Source organism: Electrona antarctica, assembly GCF_951216825.1.
Source record: "Electrona antarctica genome assembly, chromosome: 4".
Lineage (NCBI taxonomy): Eukaryota > Metazoa > Chordata > Actinopteri > Myctophiformes > Myctophidae > Electrona > Electrona antarctica.
This window is the reverse complement of record NC_136809.1, coordinates 53419462-53440688: the sequence shown is the minus strand read 5'-3', so window position 1 is coordinate 53440688 and position 21227 is coordinate 53419462. Positions and strand designations below refer to the sequence as shown.

Here is a 21227-nt window from a genome sequence, read left to right as displayed (position 1 = left end):
AGCGGAGAGTGTGTCCTTACGTAAGTGTTTAGAGAGCGCCTGCCGAACACACTGCTTGTTTATCCCATTTTGGGCGGGAACCCCTTTTTGGCGTTAGCATTATGTTATGCTTTAGCCATTGAAAAATAGCAGATCTACAAGCTCGTAGCGCGCCAACGAGTGGCGCGCTACGAGCTTGTAGGTCTGCTATTTTTGAAAAATCGAACGACTGACATAGAAACACCGCTTTTTCAGGATTTAGAAGACATTTTTAGAATCTGATCTCAGGTCAAAAGTGGTTATCTAAGCATGCAGACAGACAGGCTGCATCATGGGCTTTCCATGAATGACTCGACGTACGACAGGAACCGCAGGTTGTAAACCAGCTATGTGTCCCAACCTGTCCACCGCATAACAGGTATACACACTGACGCATGCATGCCTGCACATGATGCGCCGCACGCACACACGCACGTGCACAGGTTTGTCTCACTGTATACTTGTGAGGACAGTGATTTTATGAATGCCATTTTGTTGTTTGTTGCCATTTTTAACCATAAGTGTAAATCAGGAATATGTCTCTAATCCCTAAAACTAACTTCTAGATATCCAATCCAACCCGAATCTTTCTCTCTCACACGCGCGCGCACGTGCACACGTCGTGTGCTTAGCAGAACTGCATTCCACGTGCCTGTTGCTTTCAGGGGTTCATTGTGGGACAATGACACTTTTTTGACTGACACACACACACACACACACACACACACACACACACACACGCACACACGCACACGCCGTTTCCCTGAGTCTGCCCTCGGGTATATAAAGGTGAGGTATTGTAAACAAGCAGCCGAGGTAATGTGTGGTCTGTGTGGATTTCACAGATAATAAGGCAAATGTCATGATGACGGCACAGCCGGGGCGAACGGCTTCAAGGGAACGAGTGTTATCTGAGCTTTTTGAGTTTCAATATGAGTGAAACTGCGCTGCCTGCAGTAGTTTAACAACAGATGAATGCAGACTAACTGGTTCACTGTAAACCAGCAGGTATCCATTCCTGCTTGTTTGCTTGTTTGTTTGATCGGCGCGATTACACACACCGTCAATGCTTAGACGCCATGTTCCGCCGAGCAGCGCGGACGGCGCGAATTGGGTGCGGCGCGAATGGGGTGAGGCGCGAATGGGGTGCGACGCGAATTGGGTGCGGCGCGAATGGGGTGCGGCGCGAATTGGGTGTGGCGCGAATGGGGTGCGGCGCGAATGGGGTGCGACGCGAATGGGGTGCGGCGCGAAAGGGGTGCGGCGCGAATGGGGTGCGGCGCGAATGGGGTGCGGCGCGAATGGGGTGCGCCACGAATGGGGTGCGGCGCGAATGAGGTGCGACGCGAATGCACCATTCCATCGCCTCCGTAAATGGTAAATGGTGCATTTATATAGCGCCTTTATCCAAGAGGCTTTATTAAAACTGTGCTGGTAACCTTTTTCCCTTTTTTTTTTTAGGATATACGTGTTGTGTTGGTAACTTTTTATATGAATTGCACGTCATCATACACACACAGTGGGGCTTTATTTCATGTTGGTTTTTTTTACGGTGTGTCTTAGTTTGAGCTTTTTCTGTTCATGAATTAAATAGGCTTTGTGTTTTATGTTGCCCTGCAAGTGACTGAGGTGGAAAAAGTATTTCATATTCATATCATTTCATATTCTTTATATTTGATAACGTGTCACACTGTGATGGGTTTTTTAGCTTGCATATCGGCAATTCTTTTGACAAAGTATAGGGCATTCATTTACAAAAAAAAGAATATATATAAATGAGGTTTTGATCAACCAGTTGCTTGTCTGTCTTGCCAGGCCAAAGAGGACATTCATTAAAATGAATAAATAAATAAATACATAAATCAAATTAAATACTGAAAATAGCCAATCTACACGTTGTGAGCTTGCAGCTGTTGCAAACCACTGAAAACCACTTAGTGGTGCATTTTTAGGGTAAAGCAGGATGTCTTACTGAGGCAACATGTAGTCCCATCCAGGAAGGAAGTGAGACCACATTTCAAGACATTATTACAAACAGGGAAGTGTTTCTTAAGTGTCCTAAATACCATCTGGTTGCAAAAGGATTGAAGTGGCAGCTACTGTATAAGGACAATTAAGAGCGTGCAGTGCCAGTATACAGAATGTGAGGGAATGATGATATGTACCTGTGAGTTTCTGTTCGTCCGTGATGTCACATTGGATGAAGCAACAGTTCCCCGCTCCGAAAGCAGCGTCCAGGCCTGACTCGCACTGCTTCAGGTCCACCACACACACCTGTAGGGTACACACACACACACACACACATGTTCAGTTCACCACACACACCTATATACTGTAGTACGCACGCACGCACGCACGCACGCACGCACGCACGCACGCACGCACGCACGGTCTTTGTACAACAAATCAAAACACACTTGTGTGGTAAAGGAAATCTGTGTGTGTGTGTGTGTGTGTGTGTGTGTGTGTGTGTGTGTGTGTGTGTGTGTGTGTGTGTAAGATGAGTAGAGTTAGATGGAATTATAGTGTGATTAAATATATGCATTTTCTTTTGACATGTATATGTTTGATAGCCTACATACCTATAACTAATAACTATGTCATAAAGAACTATGTTGATTGTTTGGGTGAAAAATATCTTAATTTATTTTCCCCAGATGTCAGATTGTCAGCTGTGGAAGAGGGAAGATAAGATCTACACACAATCTTTGACAATCTTTGACGAAGATCTTTGAAGAATTTATTTTCAAAAATCACTGCTCTTCACACGCCATTAACACAGATTTCCTCTTAAGACATTCTTTCTGCCATGGCTGAGCCTTGAGCAAACAGCAGGTGTGAGAAAACAGGAACGACAGGGCAACAATGACGGTTGCAACTATAATACTACGGCATTATTTACACGGCTAGTTTCCTGAAACCTGAGACTAATGACTCATATCTCATAGTGTCATACAAACCAAACAACAGCACAGTCGCTGGATATCGCAATTTAGACATTTAGCACTCTGATCCAGAGCAGGTAAACACATGCATCTAATGCAGAGAGACAGTGTATACCGTCTCAGTAAACTATAGGATCATAGAATGCAGAGAGACAGTGTAGTGTAGTGTCTCAGTAAACTATAGGATCATAGAATGCAGAGAGACAGTGTAGTGTCTCAGTAAACAGTACTGACACCCAAACGTATCAAAATTACAGATCTACAATCTCGAAAATGGGTCACATCGCTATAAAAAAAAATAGGCTAACTGTTTGGAACCTATGACGTTTTCACCAGAACATCGGCTTGTTCTGGGGGCTCTAAAATGGGACCCAGTTTCATGAGGGATATTTTAATTTTCTGCTGATTTTGTCTTACCAACATAGTGTACGAGCTACTAAGTGTTCCTGTGCTCATTTCTAAATGGAATAAAACCATATAGGCCTATATATAAGTTGCCAGAACCTTAATAATAATAATAAAGAAAATGCATTCACACGCTTTTCTGTATGAAAACAAATAAAACAGACTCAATGGGATGTTTAACCCATTTTGGGCGGAAACCCCTTTTGGTGTTAGCATTATGTTATGCTTTAGCTATTGAAAAATAGCAGATCTACAAGCTCATAGCGCGGCACTCGGTTCCGCGCTATGAACTTGTAGGTCTGCTATTTTTTTTAAATCGAACGACTGACATAGAAACATAGCTTTTTTCAGAAAACTGTCAGGATGTAGAAGACATTTTTAGAATCTGAACCTTTTTGATCATTTGCTAATTCAACTTACCACAACCCCACTTGGAAGTATAACCAAACCATAGTCTGAGACGTCTGAGGCTGGTTGCAATTGGAAACTAATATTTGTAGCTGCATTGACCAACGCCTGGTTTGAATTATGGAAAGACAAACAATGTGTAGCTATAGATAAGAATGGTGGGGGTGAATGAATGCATTGCAGCTTGTTGGCACAACTATCGCAGGGCTGGGCAACTTTGACGATGACAAGGGCCAATATATTTCCACACTCACTCCAGAGGGGCCACAGTGCATATTACTGTCGTAGCAAACATAGCTGATCTACAAGCTCAAAACGTGTCGCATTGCGACGCGTTTTGAGCTTGTAGATCAGCTATTTTTGCTATATTTGAATTGAAAACATGATTTTTTTTTTCTATTTTTTAATTGGTAGCCTGAAAAGTAACCTTTTTTATTGAATTTCAAATGCATTTAGTTATATGTTAACTTTATAAAGTGTTGTGTTAAATTGGACACAAAAAGACAAGAACATTTTAATACTATAGTCATTAAGTACTAGTCATTTAATACTAGTCATGAAGTAATTAAAGCGGGTTTGGAATTGTAACAGCTGAAATCAATACTATATCAGTATTCTGATATTAACATGCGGGCCACATTAAGTGAAGGTGGGGGCCGCATGTGGCCCCCGGGCCGCCAGTTGCCCACCCCTGCACTATCGGGAGGGGCGGGGGGGGGTCATAAAACAAGGTGCAGCAGTGCACGTGCATAGTTAGTCGTCATGTGCATTGGAATAAATGTGCACTCCATCCTCTGAACGAGTGTCTGTGCAACTCAAGTGTTACCCATGGAACCCACTTTGCACAGTGACTCTCTCGTACTGTGAGCTTTGCACCTTGGAACACTTTTCCAACCCGCCCTACACTGTCTACAACTCTGTACAAGTTAACCACCTATGACGAACGGTAACGACAGTAGCAGTGAGTTTATAGTGTCTGCGGTGCATTTATGTTTAAGACAATAATGTCAATTATGTAAACCAAGTCAAAGCACATTGCCTCTTTCCTCGACTCTCCCCCACTTGTTTGTGTTTTGTTGTAGTGAAAAGCCTTGCCTGCCAGTGCTCCACAGCAGTGAGGTTTACAGACAGTTAAAAGTGGGGTATGTTTTATTATTTGGTTGAAATAAGTGTTTAAAAAGCTCTATACTCGATGCTATAGAGTGTTTGTTCAGCAACAGGAGTCTCCATGTCTCTCCAGCTTTTGATTGAACAGAAAATGCATTTCCAGGTCGGGATACCGACGTTATCCAATCAGGAGAGAGAACGCAGTCAGGATACAGATTAAACAAAGTGGAATTGTAAGTGTAACGACACGTAGAAATGAGCAGACACAATTTTAACTGTGAACACGAATGCCTGAAGAAGGTTCGGAGGGGAACGAAACGTTGCATTAAAGAAAGAAAATACTCATGTACCGAGCAGATACACAGTGTGCGGGTGTATTCCATTCCTTCCATTGATGTCCACTGGCCTACGCACCTGTGCAGAACATGTGCCTGATTTCTAGGTGTGCAAAAGGTTTTCTTCCTACAACTGGAACACTATATAAAGAAGATAATTGGCATTTCTTCACCTATACCTGAAAATGTTAGTTTATTAAAGGGGCATTCCACTCATTTTCAACATTTTACTATGTCATTAATATACCTTAGAGCTGTTGTGTGAAAATAATAAAAAAGTTCCCCCATTCTGTTCCCCCAGAACTAGAGGTCTGAAAAGAATCATTAACATGGTGAAACACATCTTGATGATGTCATCAAGATGTGTTTCACCATGTTAATGATTCTTTTCATAATTACAGTTCTAGGAAACACAAAATCGGGGGACTTCTTTATTATTTCCACACAACAGCTCTAAGGTACATTAATGACATAGTAAAATGTTGAAAATGGGTGGTTTTCCCCTTTAACCCATTTTGGAACCCCTTTTGGTGTTTTAACTAAGCATTATGTTATACTTCAGCTATTGAAAAATAGCAGATCTACAAGCTCAAGCAACTTGTAGGTCTGCTATTTTTGAAAAATCGTAAAAATGCGGCACAAATCTTTGAATATATATTCTTTCAGAGCGAATGTTTATTTTTTATTTCGACGTCAGGCCTAAATGGGTTAAAGAGCTGGAGAGACAGGGAGACCCCTGTAATCTGAACAAACACTCTATAGCAGGATGTTTACGATCAGAATATAGGCCAATTAACATTTGAACAAAAAATACTTTTTGTTTTAACCAAAAAAATAAAAAAAGATCACTTTCCCCACTGTGTACAAGCTGAGCTTATATCTTCTATCCCCACCTCCCCCAGGATATTATAGGGATGATGGCTGGGGTTCGAGTGCTTATAGCAGTGGTTCTCAAACTTGTTCATGTCAAGGACCCCCAAAATGACACTCATTAGCCCGCGGACCCCCGTTTGAAAATATATGCCAAGGACCCTCATGAGAGAAGATTTTTACGGCTCTAGGGCCCCCTGGTTTAAATTAGGCTACGGCCCCCTGTTTAATGGCATTTCTATCTCTGGAACCCCCAATTCATAAAGTAAAATCAAAGTTAATTTGTACACTCTCAGAGTTACAGACCCATAAGTGTCCATTTGGTTCCATTTGTACACTCTCAGAGTTACATACCCATAAGTGTCCATTTGGTTCCATTTGTACACTCTCAGAGTTACAGACCCATAAGTGTCCATTTGTACACTCTCAGAGTTACAGACCCGTAAGGGTCCATTTGGTTCCATTCGTACACTCTCAGAGTTACAGACCCATACGTGTCCATTTGGTTCCATTTGTACACTCTCAGAGTTACAGACCCATAAGGGTCCATTTGGTTCCATTTGTACACTCTCAGAGTTACAGACCCACCCATAAGGGTCCATTTGGTTCCATTTGTACACTCAGAGTTACAGACCCATAAGTGTCCATTTGGTTCCATCTGTACACTCTCAGAGTTACAGACCCATAAGTGTCCATTTGGTTCCATTCGTACACTCAGAGTTACATACCCATAAGGGTCCATTTGGTTCCATTTGTACACTCAGAGTTACAGACCCATAAGTGTCCATTTGTACACTCTCAGAGTTACAGACCCATAAGGGTCCATTTGGTTCCATTCGTACACTCTCAGAGTTACAGACCCATAAGGGTCCATTTGGTTCCAAACTATCATTCAGCTGGGGACCCCCTGGAACTCCCTCAAGGACCCCTGGGGGTCCCCGGACCCCACTGTGGGAACCACTGACTTGGGCTAGCTACCAACCCTGGCCAGGTGCAGCTCCTCAGGGCAGGGCAGTGTGTAGACAGACAGTGAAAGATAGTGAAAGATGTTAATATGTCGTAGCTTATACAATAAACTCAGTAGACATTTAGAGACACTGGAATAAAATATGATCCAAAGGTTAACCACCAGAAATGTGTCATTTTCGAGTATCTTATCCTTCCTCAGTCTGAGGAAGAGCCATAACCGGCTCGAAACGTGCCTTTTTTAAAAGATTGTAATTTACAGGTAGGCCTACTTAATGCTGTATCCCCCTCCTCCAACTGTATATACCCATTTTTCAACCGCTTTTATTGTAGTTTGACACTTGCTTTGGCAATGTAAAACGTACGTTTTCTCATGCCGATGAAGCTCCTTTGAATTTCATTTAAATTGTAATTATTTTGCTCTTCTATTTGTATAGCTGTTAACCCTTGGCTGTAGAGGCGCAGTTTGTAGACAGTTCTAATCTGTGTTGTAGACTATAGTAGACACACAGCAGTAGACGGTCACTAACCTTGGCGTCGCTCCCCAGCAGCGACTCCACCACGGCTCGGCCGATGCCCTGAGCGCCTCCCGTCACCAGAGCCACCTTCCCCTGGAGAGACATAGCACCGCTCAGTCGGTCAGTCAGACAGCCCTGAACCACCTCCAGCAGCCCCGGCTGCTGTTCTGCACTGTTTACTTCAACACTGTTTCCCCCTCAATCCCCTGGCTGTGCTGCGATGTATGTGTCTGTCTGTCTGTCTGTGTTGTTGTTCCCTGAGCACGTGTCTGTCTGTCTCTCTCTCTCTCTCTCCCTCTGTCTCTCACACACACACGCATGCACGCGTCTGTGTGTGTTCTCGCTCTCTCCCTCTCTCTTTCTCTCTCTCTCTCCTCCTCTCTCTTATCAGCTTGCTAGATCTTTTTCTCTGTCTCTCGCTCTCTATCTCGCTCTCTATCTCTGTTTTACAGGCTTTCCCAGCCTGTTCAAACCTGTGTGTATACTGTGCGTGTGTGTGCGCGTGTGCGTGTGCACGTGTGTGTGTGTGTGTGTGTGTGTGTGTGTGTGTGTGTGTGTGTGTGTGTGTGTGTGTGTGTGTGTGAAAAAACAAGTATAAATATAGGGTTTGTCCAGCTTACCTCCCCTCCTCCTTGCCCCCCCACTGACCCTCTCTCCTCCTCTCCACTCAGTTCACAAACCATGTACAACCCAGATTCGGCACAAACAAGGGACTAAATTAATTTCGCTCCTATGCCACCAAAATGTGTAACGCCCTACCAACAGCCATTAAGACATATGCGAATCCCTTGACTCCTTCAAAACCGCTCTCAAAGGGCACTTATACGGACGGCTGCAATTCGAAACTGCCCCCCCCCGTAAAATCTGAATCCCCCCGCCCCCTTTCCCCCTATGTGTTTCTTTTCCTGTTTTTATTTTTTTTATTTTTTAGAAGTGTATATTTTGTACGTCTGTAAATGTTATGATGAATTGAAAAGGGTGGGCCGTGTTGTAAACAAGTGTGATGTTTATCAGTGTGTCGTCCACAGTATAACGGTCTTTGTATCGAGTTGTGCTTTCATGTGAAATGTACCCATTCTGCAAGCTGTTCATAAATACTTCAATCAATCAATCTCCCTACATACAGCTGGGTTCACATTCCAGCCATTAAGCGGGTGTTCTGTCCTAAAGCCACTATGATGTAGGATAGATTAGTTGCAGCCGTCACACTCATTAACTCCCAGTAACCCCTGGACACGGACACGCGCACACTTTTGTGTGAAATGTGAAATTTGCGTCCTGTGTCTATGAGACATGACCTTTGAATTTGATATGATCTAGATTGTATCAAAGTTCCCTGTTCTTCTATGAGACATCCAGATTCTATAAGAGTTAAGAGAAAAGAGATAAGTTATATTGCATTAACATACTCTGTCTACCATACAGATTTTGACCTGAGATCAGATTCTAAAAATGTCTTCTATATCCTGACAGTTTTCTGAAAAAGCTATGTTTCTATGTCAGTCGTTCAAGCTCGTAGCGTGGCACTCGGTGCCGTGCTATGAGCTTGTAGATCTGCTATTTTTCAATAGCTAAAGCATAACAAAATGCATTAGCTAAACACCAAAACACCAAAAGGGGTTCCCGCCCAAAATGGGTTAACATGTACTCTAACATACAGATTGTACAAAAGTACATTTTATTCATTAACCCATTTAGACCTGAGGCTGATAAAAAACGGTTTTCTGAAAATACTATGTTTCTATGTCAGTGGTTCTCAACCTTTTCCATGTCAAGGAGCCCCAGAATTATCTGTATTTGGCTGTGGCGGACCCCCATCTGAAAATATGTTGTTCCAGCGACACCACCCCCCCCCCCCCCCCCTCCTGTGAATGAATATATATATTCAAAGATTTGCGGCACATTTGAAAGATTTAAAAAAAATAGCAGATCTACAAGCTCGTAGCGCGGCACTCGGTGCCGCGCTACAAGCTTGTAGATCACCTTGGCTGGTAATCCAGTCTGGCAGTGTGCCGCGGGTTCGACTCCCGATCCCGACGGCCTTTACTGCATGTCTTCCCCCCCATCTCTCTCCCCATTTCCTGTCCGTCTGTCCCTCCATAAAATATATAAAATAAAGGCGAAAGCCACACAAAAAAACATTAAAAAATAAAGAAATACGTACATTTGTTAATCAGAATATGTTTTCTTACCACTGTCCTGCAGCTATATACGTAGGTGGGTCAGTTTACCTAGTCTAGTGACTCCCAAAGTGGGGTCCTAGGGGTTCTTGAGAGTTCCAGGGGGTCCCCAGCTAAATGAAAATTAGGAACCAAATGGACCCTTTATGGGTCTGTAACTGTACACTCTCAGAGTTGAATTAACATTGATTTTACAATATACACACACACTGATAGAAATGCCATTAAATGGAGGTCCGTAGCCTAATGCAGGTCAAACCTGAGGGTCCTTGAAATGAAAATGGTTGAGAATCACTGCTAGTGCTGTAAAAACCTTCTCTTATGGGGGTCCCTGGCATATCTTTTCAAATGGGGGGTCCGCGAGCTGATTAGTGTCAATTTGGGGGGTCCTTGACATGAAAAAGTTTGGGAACCCCTGGCCTCTATAAGTTACTGACCGGGGCTTGTCCCTGTCCACCTGGAATTACCAGCAGCTGCACACTGACACCTAGAGGTCACCAGGTGCAAGTGCAATAAAGACTGCAGCAACCTAAGTAATACAAATACATTTCATCATACATGCAATGCAATATGATACAGTAGCCTATGATATGGCAAATCCTATGCAATATGATATAGTAGCCTATGATATGGCAAATCCTATACAAGTCATATTAGACTAAAGCTCAGGAGAAGCATATTGTATATTCACAGAGAAAGGAAGGTGAGCCTGGTGAGGGGCCATTAACTATTATACTGTACACCTGTGGTTCCCAAAGTGGGGTCCGGGACCCCCAGGGGTCCTTGAGGGAGTTCCAGGGGGTTCCCAGCTAAATGATAGTTTGGAACCAAATGGACCCTTATGGGTCTGTGTACAAATGGGACCAATTGGAATGGACCCTAACGGGTCTATTTGGTTCCATTTGTGTACACTCTCAGAGTTAAAATTAACCCATTTTGGGCAGGAACCCCTTTTGGTGTTTTAAACATTATGTTATAATTTAGCCATTGCAAAATAGCAGATCTACAAGCTCATAGCGCGCCACCGAGTGGCTCGCTACGAGCTTTTAGGTCTGCTATTTTTTTTAAATCGTGAAAATATTTATTTCAGAAAACTGGAGGATTTAGAAGATTTTTTTTTAAATTTTGAGGTCAGGCCTAAATGGGTTAACATTGATTTTACAATATAAATTGGGGGTTTGCGGGGTAATTAGTGTCAATTTGGGGGTCCTTGACATGAAACAAGTTTGGGAACCAGTGCTGTACACTTGCTTTTTGTTCTGTGGGTATCATGGCTATATATTGACCATTTTCATTCAGTTTGGAAGAAACCTCAATGATTCCATGACAATTGGTTCACCTAAAATCTGTGGTTTTCAGCCGTTTTCATGTCAAGGGCCATTATTTATTCGGCATTATTTTGAGCCACGGAACCACCATTTGTAGCCTCTCAGACGTCAGACCCAAACTAAAGCCTATTTTGGTATATTGTTGGATTTTGTCCACCATTCCATGGTTTATTGATGTGGCACTGTAGGTAACAGAGATAACAACAAAATATATATAAATATAACAATTATTCTACATTCTTTAATTGTGTAGACTTCTTGTAAATTAAGTTATGCAGATGTTTTAAAAAGTAATCAAACTCTTTGAGAGTGTAAAATGAAACCAAATGGACCCCGTATTTTTTTTACACTCATTTTACACTCTCAAGAGTAATCTATAAGGGTCCATTTGGTTACCAACTTTCCATCATTTAGCTGGGGGACTACCTGGAACCCCCCTCCTCAAGGACCACTGGTTGAAAAGCACTGACCTAAATTATAAGGGGAAACTACTGGCCATGAACATCACCTGTCGGTTTACTGAGTCGAACACTATATGACGCCATTTAGCACCAACGCCCCCCCCCCCCCCCCCCCAGGCAAACGATCAAAATAACAATTATTCTACATTCTTTACCATGCCCACCTCTGTCATCACTGTTGTGTTATCTCACAAACCTCATAATATTAGGCTCCTACTGTACATAGGCGGATCTAGAAATGATGGGCCCCTGGGCCACCGTCATGCAAAAGGCCCCCCCCCCCCCCCCCCCCCCACTCCGGAGATTTTTGAGTGGTGTAAACCACTCCTACAACTGGCTTTTGTGTGCAGAAAAAAATGAGCATGGTTGCTATGTTCGAAATAATTTCTGACGTAATTAAATCACACCCGGGTGAACTGGATGACCGTAGCAACCATGCTCATTTTTTCTGCACAAAAAAAGCCAGTTGTGAAATCACATCCGGGTGTGATTTCATTACGTCAGACATTACGTCAGACCACAGCTGATCATGCTATATAAAACCTTACACCACTCAGTTCACACGGGTGTGATTTTTTTTCTTCTTCCCGACGTGGCGCATACTGTCTGTACACGTGTACGCATAACAATTATGACATATAGGCCTGCGATATTCAGATTTACAGCAAGGGATTGCTTAAAAATAATAAACAGACAAAAACTAAGCCAAATAAATGCAAACTGAGGGTTTAAACACTTGCAGTAATGTACCGTATCATGATGGTTTAGGACTTTTGGGGTTATTTTATTTATTTATTATAAATGAATAAGTGCATTGTTACTGTGTGTGTCACTGTTATTCACTGTTACCCCTTTTTTGGGGGGCCCCTGAGCTTGAGCCTCTTCGCGGTCACGCGGACGCTCAAGCTCAGGGGCCCCCCTATAGCTCAGGGGCCCCTGGGCTTGGGCCCAACAGGCCCGTTGGATAATCCTCCCCTGGGCTCCTACATCATGTCCCCCCCCCCCAAAAAAAAAGATGCCGCCAACCACTTCCACTATGTCCACAGGCTCCTATACTGCTGGGAGGGAGTGTCATTACATGGTCATCCATTCCTTTAGATTTGCGCTGCAAAAATGATCGCTCCATCAACAATAAATCAATTAATCTGGAATGATATTTGCAAAACATATAAATGTTCTGTTTCTCACAGAGTACGTGGCAGAATCACGAGGACTATACACCTCTGTGATTGAGCGTTCATTCATGTGTGCTCCTATGGAACACTCCCAGGAACACGGGTCAAGTCGGGGGGTGTTTCTGGCGGTGTTCCACAATAACCGCTTTCTTAACCCGGACAGTGAGCCCTGCACGTTGCTTCTCTTCCTTCGAGCTATCGACCCATTTAGGCCTGACGTTTCTGAAAAACCTCATGTTTCTATATCCGGGGTGCTCAATATTTCATGTCAAGGACCCCAAAAATTATATGTAGGCTAATATGCCTCCGGCCCCCCCATCTGAAAATATGTTCCCAGAAGCAAAGATTTGAGTTAAAGACGTTCGTTCTGAAAAAATATATATTCCAAATCTGTGCCACATTTTCACGATTTTTCAAAAATAGCAGACCTACAAGCTCGCAGCGCGCCACTCGGTGGTGCGCTATGAGCTTGTAGATCTGCTATTTTTCAATAGCTAAATTATAACAATGTTTAAAACATCAAAAGGGGTTCCCGCCCAAAATGGGTTAATGGTCAAAGTAGCGGACGCTCAAATCAAATTTTATTGTGTTTTAATATATTCTTTTTTAACTGAGTTTTTTTTAACTGAGTTTTCTAATCTAACCGCTATTATCAAATTAAGTATCACAAAATCGTCCAATTTCACTCGGCATGTGTCAGGCATTTGAGTCTGGAGATGCTGTGTATGGATCTGGTTTCCCTGGGGCGGGTTCAAACATTTTCTCTTTGACGCAATTGGTCAGAGCTACTGTCAGTCAAAGGTCTCAAGCATTGAACGTCACTGTACCAAAGTCCGCCCATATTGCATACCGTGTCCCGATTGGCCACACCAGTTCTCTGGTGTAGGAAATGGGTGTAAAATTGAGCCTAAGTAATCCGCCGGCAGGCAATTTTTTTTTGCCAATGGCTGATTCGGTCTGGCTTATTAGCCAGGCTACCTCACACACACACTAGGGGAAACACTCTGGACCTCGTATTCTCCTTAGGCCTAGATATTCATGATCTCTGCACTGAGGAACTCTAGACAGTCACAGATCACTGTTTCATTTATTTGAATCTGTCCTTTTAAGTCTGTCAAATTGGTAATGGAGAGAAGCATTCACGTTTATTAAATCAGTCCTCCACAGAGAAGTTCGCTGCCGCTTTTGATAGCGTACTAGTTTTATAGACAGTGTATGCGCGTACGTGAGTGCGTGCGTGCGTGCGTGCGTGAGACAGACAGACAGACAGACAGACGAAGGTGAAGCAATATCCTAAAGCAGAGTTAATTGTCTGTGCACTCTGTGTTGAATGACAGCTTCAGCATTTTAGCCTCAGTGTTACTAAAAAAAGAAAAGAAAACACCCGCACAACGTCTTCAACATTGCCTTCCCTAGCTAACCCTATATAACACTATATATATATATATATATATATATATATATATACGTTTCGGCCTATACGGCCTACATCAGGCTATCTTTATGATGGTATGATTTCTGTATAGGTTAGACGGCCTACAAAAAGATGCTCTCTCATTTCTGTTCATGAAGATAGGCTGATGATGAATGTTATATTCCGAAACGTTGCTGTTTCCCTATTCAAGTTCTTCACTGCATTTGAAGACAGTGTGCGGGCGTTTGTTATTTTTCATGACGTCGGGCACTTGGTTGCAGTCTTGATCTCGTCGACTGAATCTATGATGAAAGAATGTTCGTCAACTACCTTTTTTCACTGACTGCAAGCTGAAAATAGCCGATCTACAAGCTCGCAGTGCGACGCGTTGTGTGCTTGTAGATCGGCTATTTTCAGCAAGTGTAAAATCAGGCATTAGGACAGCATCAAGGCCCGCCAAAATACATTTCAGTCGACTAAATCAACCGTGGATGTAGTCGACTAAAATCGTATGATATTTAGTCGACTAAAACTAGACTAACACTAAAACATTCCGGGTGACTAAAATGTGATTAAAACTAAATGAAAACAAAAGACTATGGACTAAAACTAAAATTGCTGCAAAGAACAACACTGCTTGTTCGTCCCTCTCCTACGCTCCTGTGTGCAAAAGCCTTGCGTTTTATAGCCTCAGTGTTGCTGACAGACATTGATCTTCATGGTTCTGTTGCCGATAAACCAATGCCATTGCAGTTCAACGTAGAAAGCCAATTAACCAAAACAAAAAAGTAGATGTGAGGTAATTGCAATTGATCCAGAGGATTAAAGTTCCACCAGAGTTAGCAAACACATCAGTCAAATGCAGTCAGTCACACACAAACACACACACGCACACTAGGCAGGGGAAACACTCTGGACCTCGTATTCTCTCTCACACACACACACACACACGGCAGGGGAAACACTCTGGACCTCATATTCTCACACACACACACGGCAGGGGAAACACTCTGGACCTCATATTCACACACACACACACACACACACACACACACACACACACACACACACACACACACACACACACACACACACACACACACACACACACACACACACACACACACACACACACACACACACACACACACACACACACACACACACACACACACACACACACACACACACACACACACACACACACACACACACACACACACACTCTTCCTCTGTCCTAATTGGGAGCCATGTCTATGCAGCGTTGAATAGACACCATACACCAGTCTCAACACCCAAAGATTGGGGACTAAACATATGTTTCTCTCTTCCCTTAACTAAGCCTCGAATCACTCGAACACTATACCATTAAAAATGTCTATATATTTATAATACATATGTAGACATTCTTAATCTGTTTACATATAATTACGGTTGCAAGTAAACAGATTTAATTTATTTGCTTTATATTCTCCACCCACACGCAGTTTGCATGTGTGTGGGTGGAATCATATCCATGTTGCTCAGGGCCCCCGAAATAACATACACAGTATTACATATAACAGTAGTACAGGCTTGGAAAATACCACAAATGTTAACCCATTTAGACCTAAGTTATATTCTACAAATGTCTTCTAAAACATGACAGTTTTTCTGAAAAAAAAAAGTTTTTCTATGTCAGTGGTTTGGCCGCTGACCACCATCTGAAAATATGTTGTTCCAGGGACCCCCCGCAGAAGCAAAGATTTGAGTTCAAAACGTTCGCTCTGAAAGAGTATATATTCAAAGATTTGCGTCACATTTTCACGATTTTTCAAAAATAGCAGACCTACAAGCTTGTAGCGCGGCACCGAGTGCCGCGCTATGAGCTTGTAGGTCTGCTATTTTTCAATAGTTAAAGTATAACATAATGCTATAAACACCAAGAGGGGTTCCCGCCTAGAATAGGTTAACAGGGGCTGGCGGCAGTGGCTCAGGGGTAGAGTGGCTGGATGAGAACCGCAAGGTTCCCAGTTCGAACCCTGTGGGCTCCCCCAGACCAGACTAGTCAGTGTCGAAGTGTCCTTGAGCAAGACTCTGAACCCCTAATTGCTCTACTCCCGATGTGTCTGGCATCGGTGTGTGAATGGGTGAATGTATTGTCTCTGTAAAAGCACCTTACATAAATGCACCATTTACCAACAGCAATGTACTGATGCATTTTAAAGTGAACACATATATACAAAGATAACTGCAGAAGCAAAGTGACCAACTGTTGCTTCATTGCTTGCTAATTATGAACATCATTCATCAACAATGGAATAATGAAAATTAAACATTGCTGTGCTCTTTCATTTGAAGACTAATGGTGTAGTATAGTGCTGTGGTTCTCAAAGTGGGGTCCGGGGACCCCCGGGGGTCATTAAGGGAGTTCCAGTGGGTCCCCAGCTAAATGATAGTTTGGAACCAAGTGGACCCTTATGGGTCTGTAACTCTGAGAGTGTACAAATGGAACCAAATGGACCGGGTCCATTTGTATATTTTACAATATGAATTGGGGGTCCCAGAGATAGATGCCTAATGCAGGTCAAACTGGGGGGTCCTAATGGGGCTAATTCGTGTCAATTTGGGGGTCCTTGACTATAATAATGCCAGACTATAATAAAAAACAACTACCAGTATATCATGTTAACGTTAGTAGAAAATATGATATTTGTGAAAATAAATATGGACATATTCTGATAAAGGTAATACAATTCTGAAAAGATTGATAATTTTGCATGCTTTATACATAGTAGTGCTACGTCTTGTCCATTTATTTAACACACGTGACGGCTGAAAAGATCTGATCTTGATTTTGAGTCTGGTCTCAACCGACTCTCAACCGATTCACTGAAAAGATCTTGATTAAAGCCCCTCGCCCATTGCGGGTCCCACAGGGGGGTGTTTGCCAGAGGGCAGGGAGAGAGTGAATGATTGTTCTCCTGACCTACGCAGGGACCCCTCGCTTCCTTCCTCATCAGCTGAATAACACGGCTGGTCTTCAAGGTCAGCGCAGTGTCAGCGTGTGCTGGCCATTATAAGCGCACCACTGGAGGTAAATCAATAAACCACCATATATAGGTCTCGGATGTATTTGCACTTTTTCTTTTTTATCTGCTCAGGCTAAAAAAAACCATGGCATATCTTCTTATCCAAACGCTATAACTCAGGCTCCTGTTATAGAGTGGTGTATCAAATCTTCTTCATATTATGCTCGAGGGGCTCATTCGGTGTTATGCAAGTCCCACATGTCATCTCGCTAACGAGGCAATCAGCTGACCAATAAATTCACCCTTTGTCAAGTCCCCGCCCGTGGTTGTGCCCCTCTTCGCACCCATTGGTTGCCGTTTCGTGGTCGGACAAAAATCCTCTCTCTACATCCACTACCATTGAAATAATAAGGTGTTTTTCCAGTTGCTTCGTATTGATATTCTGTGCACTCAATTCTTATTTTAAACTTGGTGTCAGTAAAAAGGGAACATCACAGGTGCAGCATGGTGACTGCAGGGCATATCATGTTTGTTTTTTCTTCAAAAAATGATGTTTTTGCAAATTCAACATAAACAAGGCGGAACCAGGGCGGAACAAGGCAGAAAGATTCTGCTGGTTAGTCAGTCAGGGACCAATCAGAAGGCCGACAAAGGGTGAATTGGGCGGGGTATAAGCTCACCTATAAGACTGGATTCTTCCTGCTGTTCGGTCTTCTGGATATGGTTCCTGGTTGCTGCTATGCACCGTTTGCTCCCACCGCCACCGGCCTCTCTCTAGGTCGTCCTCAGACGAGCCCTCCATCGTCGCCTCCAGTCATCCCGGTTCTCCATACATCCGGGCCAGTTCGTTGCATCGTTCTTGTATGTTAGTGTGGGGGACGTCCTCGTGACCGGTGCCCGTGTGTTGGTTCCCATAGCACTAGTTTGCTAGTTCTTGATGTCTATGGCAGTGTCCTGCTATAGTCTCATTCTCATGGCTGCTATTCTCTTTTTTTAACATTTTTATCCCACAATTTTGTAACCCAGTTTTTTTCTACCCAGTGCCAATTATCTAATGTAATCCTGGGCGCTACACTTCCTCTGCCAACCTGGGGGGGGGGGGGGGGGGGGGCATTGGACTGACCTCATGCCTATACTTCTATGCATGAGGAGCCCAAGCTGCTTCTTTTCACCTGAGAGGGGGGAATTTCCCTGGCCGGACGTAGCGCGTGGAAGAAACACGTTATTCCGACCAGTTCCTTTCCCCTCCATCAGGCGTCCCGGCTGGCCAGGGGGAGGTAGTTTTAGAGACCAGGATTACTGCATTTTTTTTGTGAGGGTATCTACCCTAGGGGGCACGGGGAGAACATACAAACTCCACACAGAAAGCTCACCCTTGGTTTTCCCTCATACAGAGCTCGTGTTAGTAACATGTACGCTCTTGCTGATGTTAAGCACTGGAAGCAGCATTCTGGTGTAGCCCCCGTCAAAGGACTACTGCAGGGTTGCCTTCAGGGTCCAGCATTCACTGCCGGACCGGTGGGCTCTGCTACTCCTGTTCACCCATGGGGGGGTTGTTATTGTATATCTATCTCCCTGCTCGTAATCTCTTAACCCATTTAGACCTGACGTCGAATCAGTGATTCTCAACATTTCATGTCAAGGACCCCACAAATTATATGTAATAGGCCGCCGACCCCCATCTGAAAAAATATGTTGTTCCAGCAGACCTACAAGCTCGTAGCGCGGCACTGCTTGTAGGTCTGCTATTTTTCAATAGCTAAAATATAACATAATGCTTAGTTAAAACACCAAAAGGGGTTCCCGTCCAAAATGGCTAATGGTTCATGATGGTTGTATAATTGTGCCGAGCAGGGAGAAAAATGTAGCAGAGCCAAACGCCAAGGATACAATGTTATATGCAACACTTGTATTCCCTTTCTATAATAAATATTTGTTCAATCTATCAGTGAGTTATCTCAGGGGTTCTCAACGTTTTGGGCCGGGGACCCCCGGAAATGCTTTGGCAATGTCTCGGGACCCCCGCCCCGCCCCCTCCCGACCCCAATATAAATTGACTGCTACAATAACCTTAAACCATTTTGGGCGGGAACCCCTTTTGGTGTTTTAAGCATTGTTATAATTTAGCTATTGAAAAATAGCAGATCTACAAGCTCATAGCGCGCCACCGAGTGGCGCGCTACGAGCTTGTAGGTCTGCTATTTTTGAAAAATCGTGAAAATAAAATTTAAAAAAAAATCTTTTTTTTGTTTTTGTTTTTTTTAAATAATTTGGGGACCCCCTAAAATAATTTGGCGACCCCCCGAGGGGTCGCGACCCACGGGTTGAGAACCCCTGAGTTATCTGACTGAAGTCATTGTGATAAATCGTTGGCAAAACACAAGGGGGCAGGAGAGCATTGTTGGAGTGTAGTAGAGTAGACTGAAAGGGAAAGATCAGCCGGTGGATATGTATGCACTGTGTGGGTGTCTGGCAGTGGTGTGGGGCCCGGGGACCCCCAGGGGTCCTTGAGGGAGTCCCAGGGGGTCCCCAGCCAAATGATAGTTAGGAAGAAAATGGACCCTTATGGGTCTGTAACTCTGAGAGTGTATAAATGGAACAGTACACTCTCAGAGATAAATTAACATTGATTATACAATAGTGAGGGTAGGTACCCTCACAAAAACATGCAGTAATCCTGGTCTCTAAACAAACTGCCTCCCCCTGGCCAGCCGGGGCGCCTGATGGAGGGGAAAGGAACTGGTTGGAATAACGTGTTCCGTCCACGCGCTACGTCCAACCAAGGAAACTCCCCCCTGTCACGCAACTTGGACACTCAGGCAGGAAGGAAGCATGAGTTCAAGTCCGTTGCTCTCCCCATGTCCCCCATATATGGGGACTAGGTTGGCGGAGGGTGTGTAGAGAGCCCAGGATCACATTAGATAATTGGCACAGGGGTGAAAAAATGGGTTACAAAATCGAGGGATACAAATTTAAGAATAAAAAAACAAAACAATAGTGGGGTCTCAGAGATAGAAATGCCATTAAATGGGGGTCCGTAGACTATAATGCATGTCAAACTGGGGGGTCCTTGGAATTAAACGGGTTGAGAATCACTGCTAGAGCCGTAAAAAATATTCTCTTATGGGGGTCCCTGGCATATCTTTTCAAATGGGGGTCCGTGGGGCTAATTTGTGTCAATCTGGGGGTCCTTGACATGAAAAGGTTTGGGAACCACTGCTGTAAAGTACTGTTCTTAAGTAAAATGTGTAGGTAATAGGTACTTTTACTTTACTGGAGTATTTCCAATTTCCAATACTTTTACTTCTACTCCACTACATTTCGGGTGAAAATATTGTACTTCACTACAATCACTTGTAAACATTAGCTACTATAATTGCTTTAGAGATTTTGATTGTTATTACAAAACATCCAGCAACATCATAACACCAAAATAAATAATGTCTCATCAAAACGTTAAGCAATATTGGGAGATAGCGTTTAGCTGAGCAAGTGATACACTGTGCATCACCATCACTGAATACATACTGTATTGTGGTGGAATTCTATGATGGCTATCATCACTGCACAAAAATGAAACCACCGACTTCAAAGGAATACAAAATTACAGTGATAACATCTACAGAGAGTCAACATGGTGTGCAGACAAAGCTCTCTCGCTCCTTCGCCATATATCAAATCCAAACAGGACCCATTTCTCTTTGATGATGAACAATGAACCATAATTGAATCTCCACCGCAAATACACAGAGATTCAGGTTTTTCCACATGTGGTTTCATTTCAGATGTCCGCTGAGCAATTTGTGCAAAAAAAAAATGGTGGTGAAGTCTTGTTCATGTTAACACATTTAGACCTGAGGACGATTCTACGAATGTCTTCTAAATCCTGATGTTTCTGTCAGTGGTTCCCAAATATTTTCATGTCAAGGAACCCCCAGAATATTTGTATTTGGTCGCCGACACCCCCATCTGAAAATATGTTGTTCCAGTGACCTCCCAGAAGCAAAGATTTGAGTTAAAAACGTTCGCTCTGAAATAATATATATTCAAAGATCTGCAGCACATTTTCGCGATTTTTTAAAAATA

General features: G+C 43.3%; 1 protein-coding gene across 2 annotated transcripts in view; it reads right to left on the bottom strand.

Annotated features, from left to right (window-relative positions):
* hpgd (15-hydroxyprostaglandin dehydrogenase) overlaps positions 1–7912 on the bottom strand; it is a 30980-nt gene extending 23068 nt beyond the window's left edge. For both annotated transcript variants that reach the window (XR_013789892.1, XM_079499710.1), the window contains exons 1-2: positions 7585–7912; positions 2184–2292 (exon numbers count right to left, since the gene is read on the bottom strand). Coding sequence is in view for 1 of the 2 variants with exons in the window: in XM_079499710.1 (XP_079355836.1) it covers positions 2184–2292; positions 7585–7677 (202 nt within the window). In the remaining variant the exon portion in view is untranslated. The remainder of the gene's footprint in view (positions 1–2183; positions 2293–7584) is intronic.
* Between the last annotated feature and the right edge of the window lie 13315 nt (positions 7913–21227).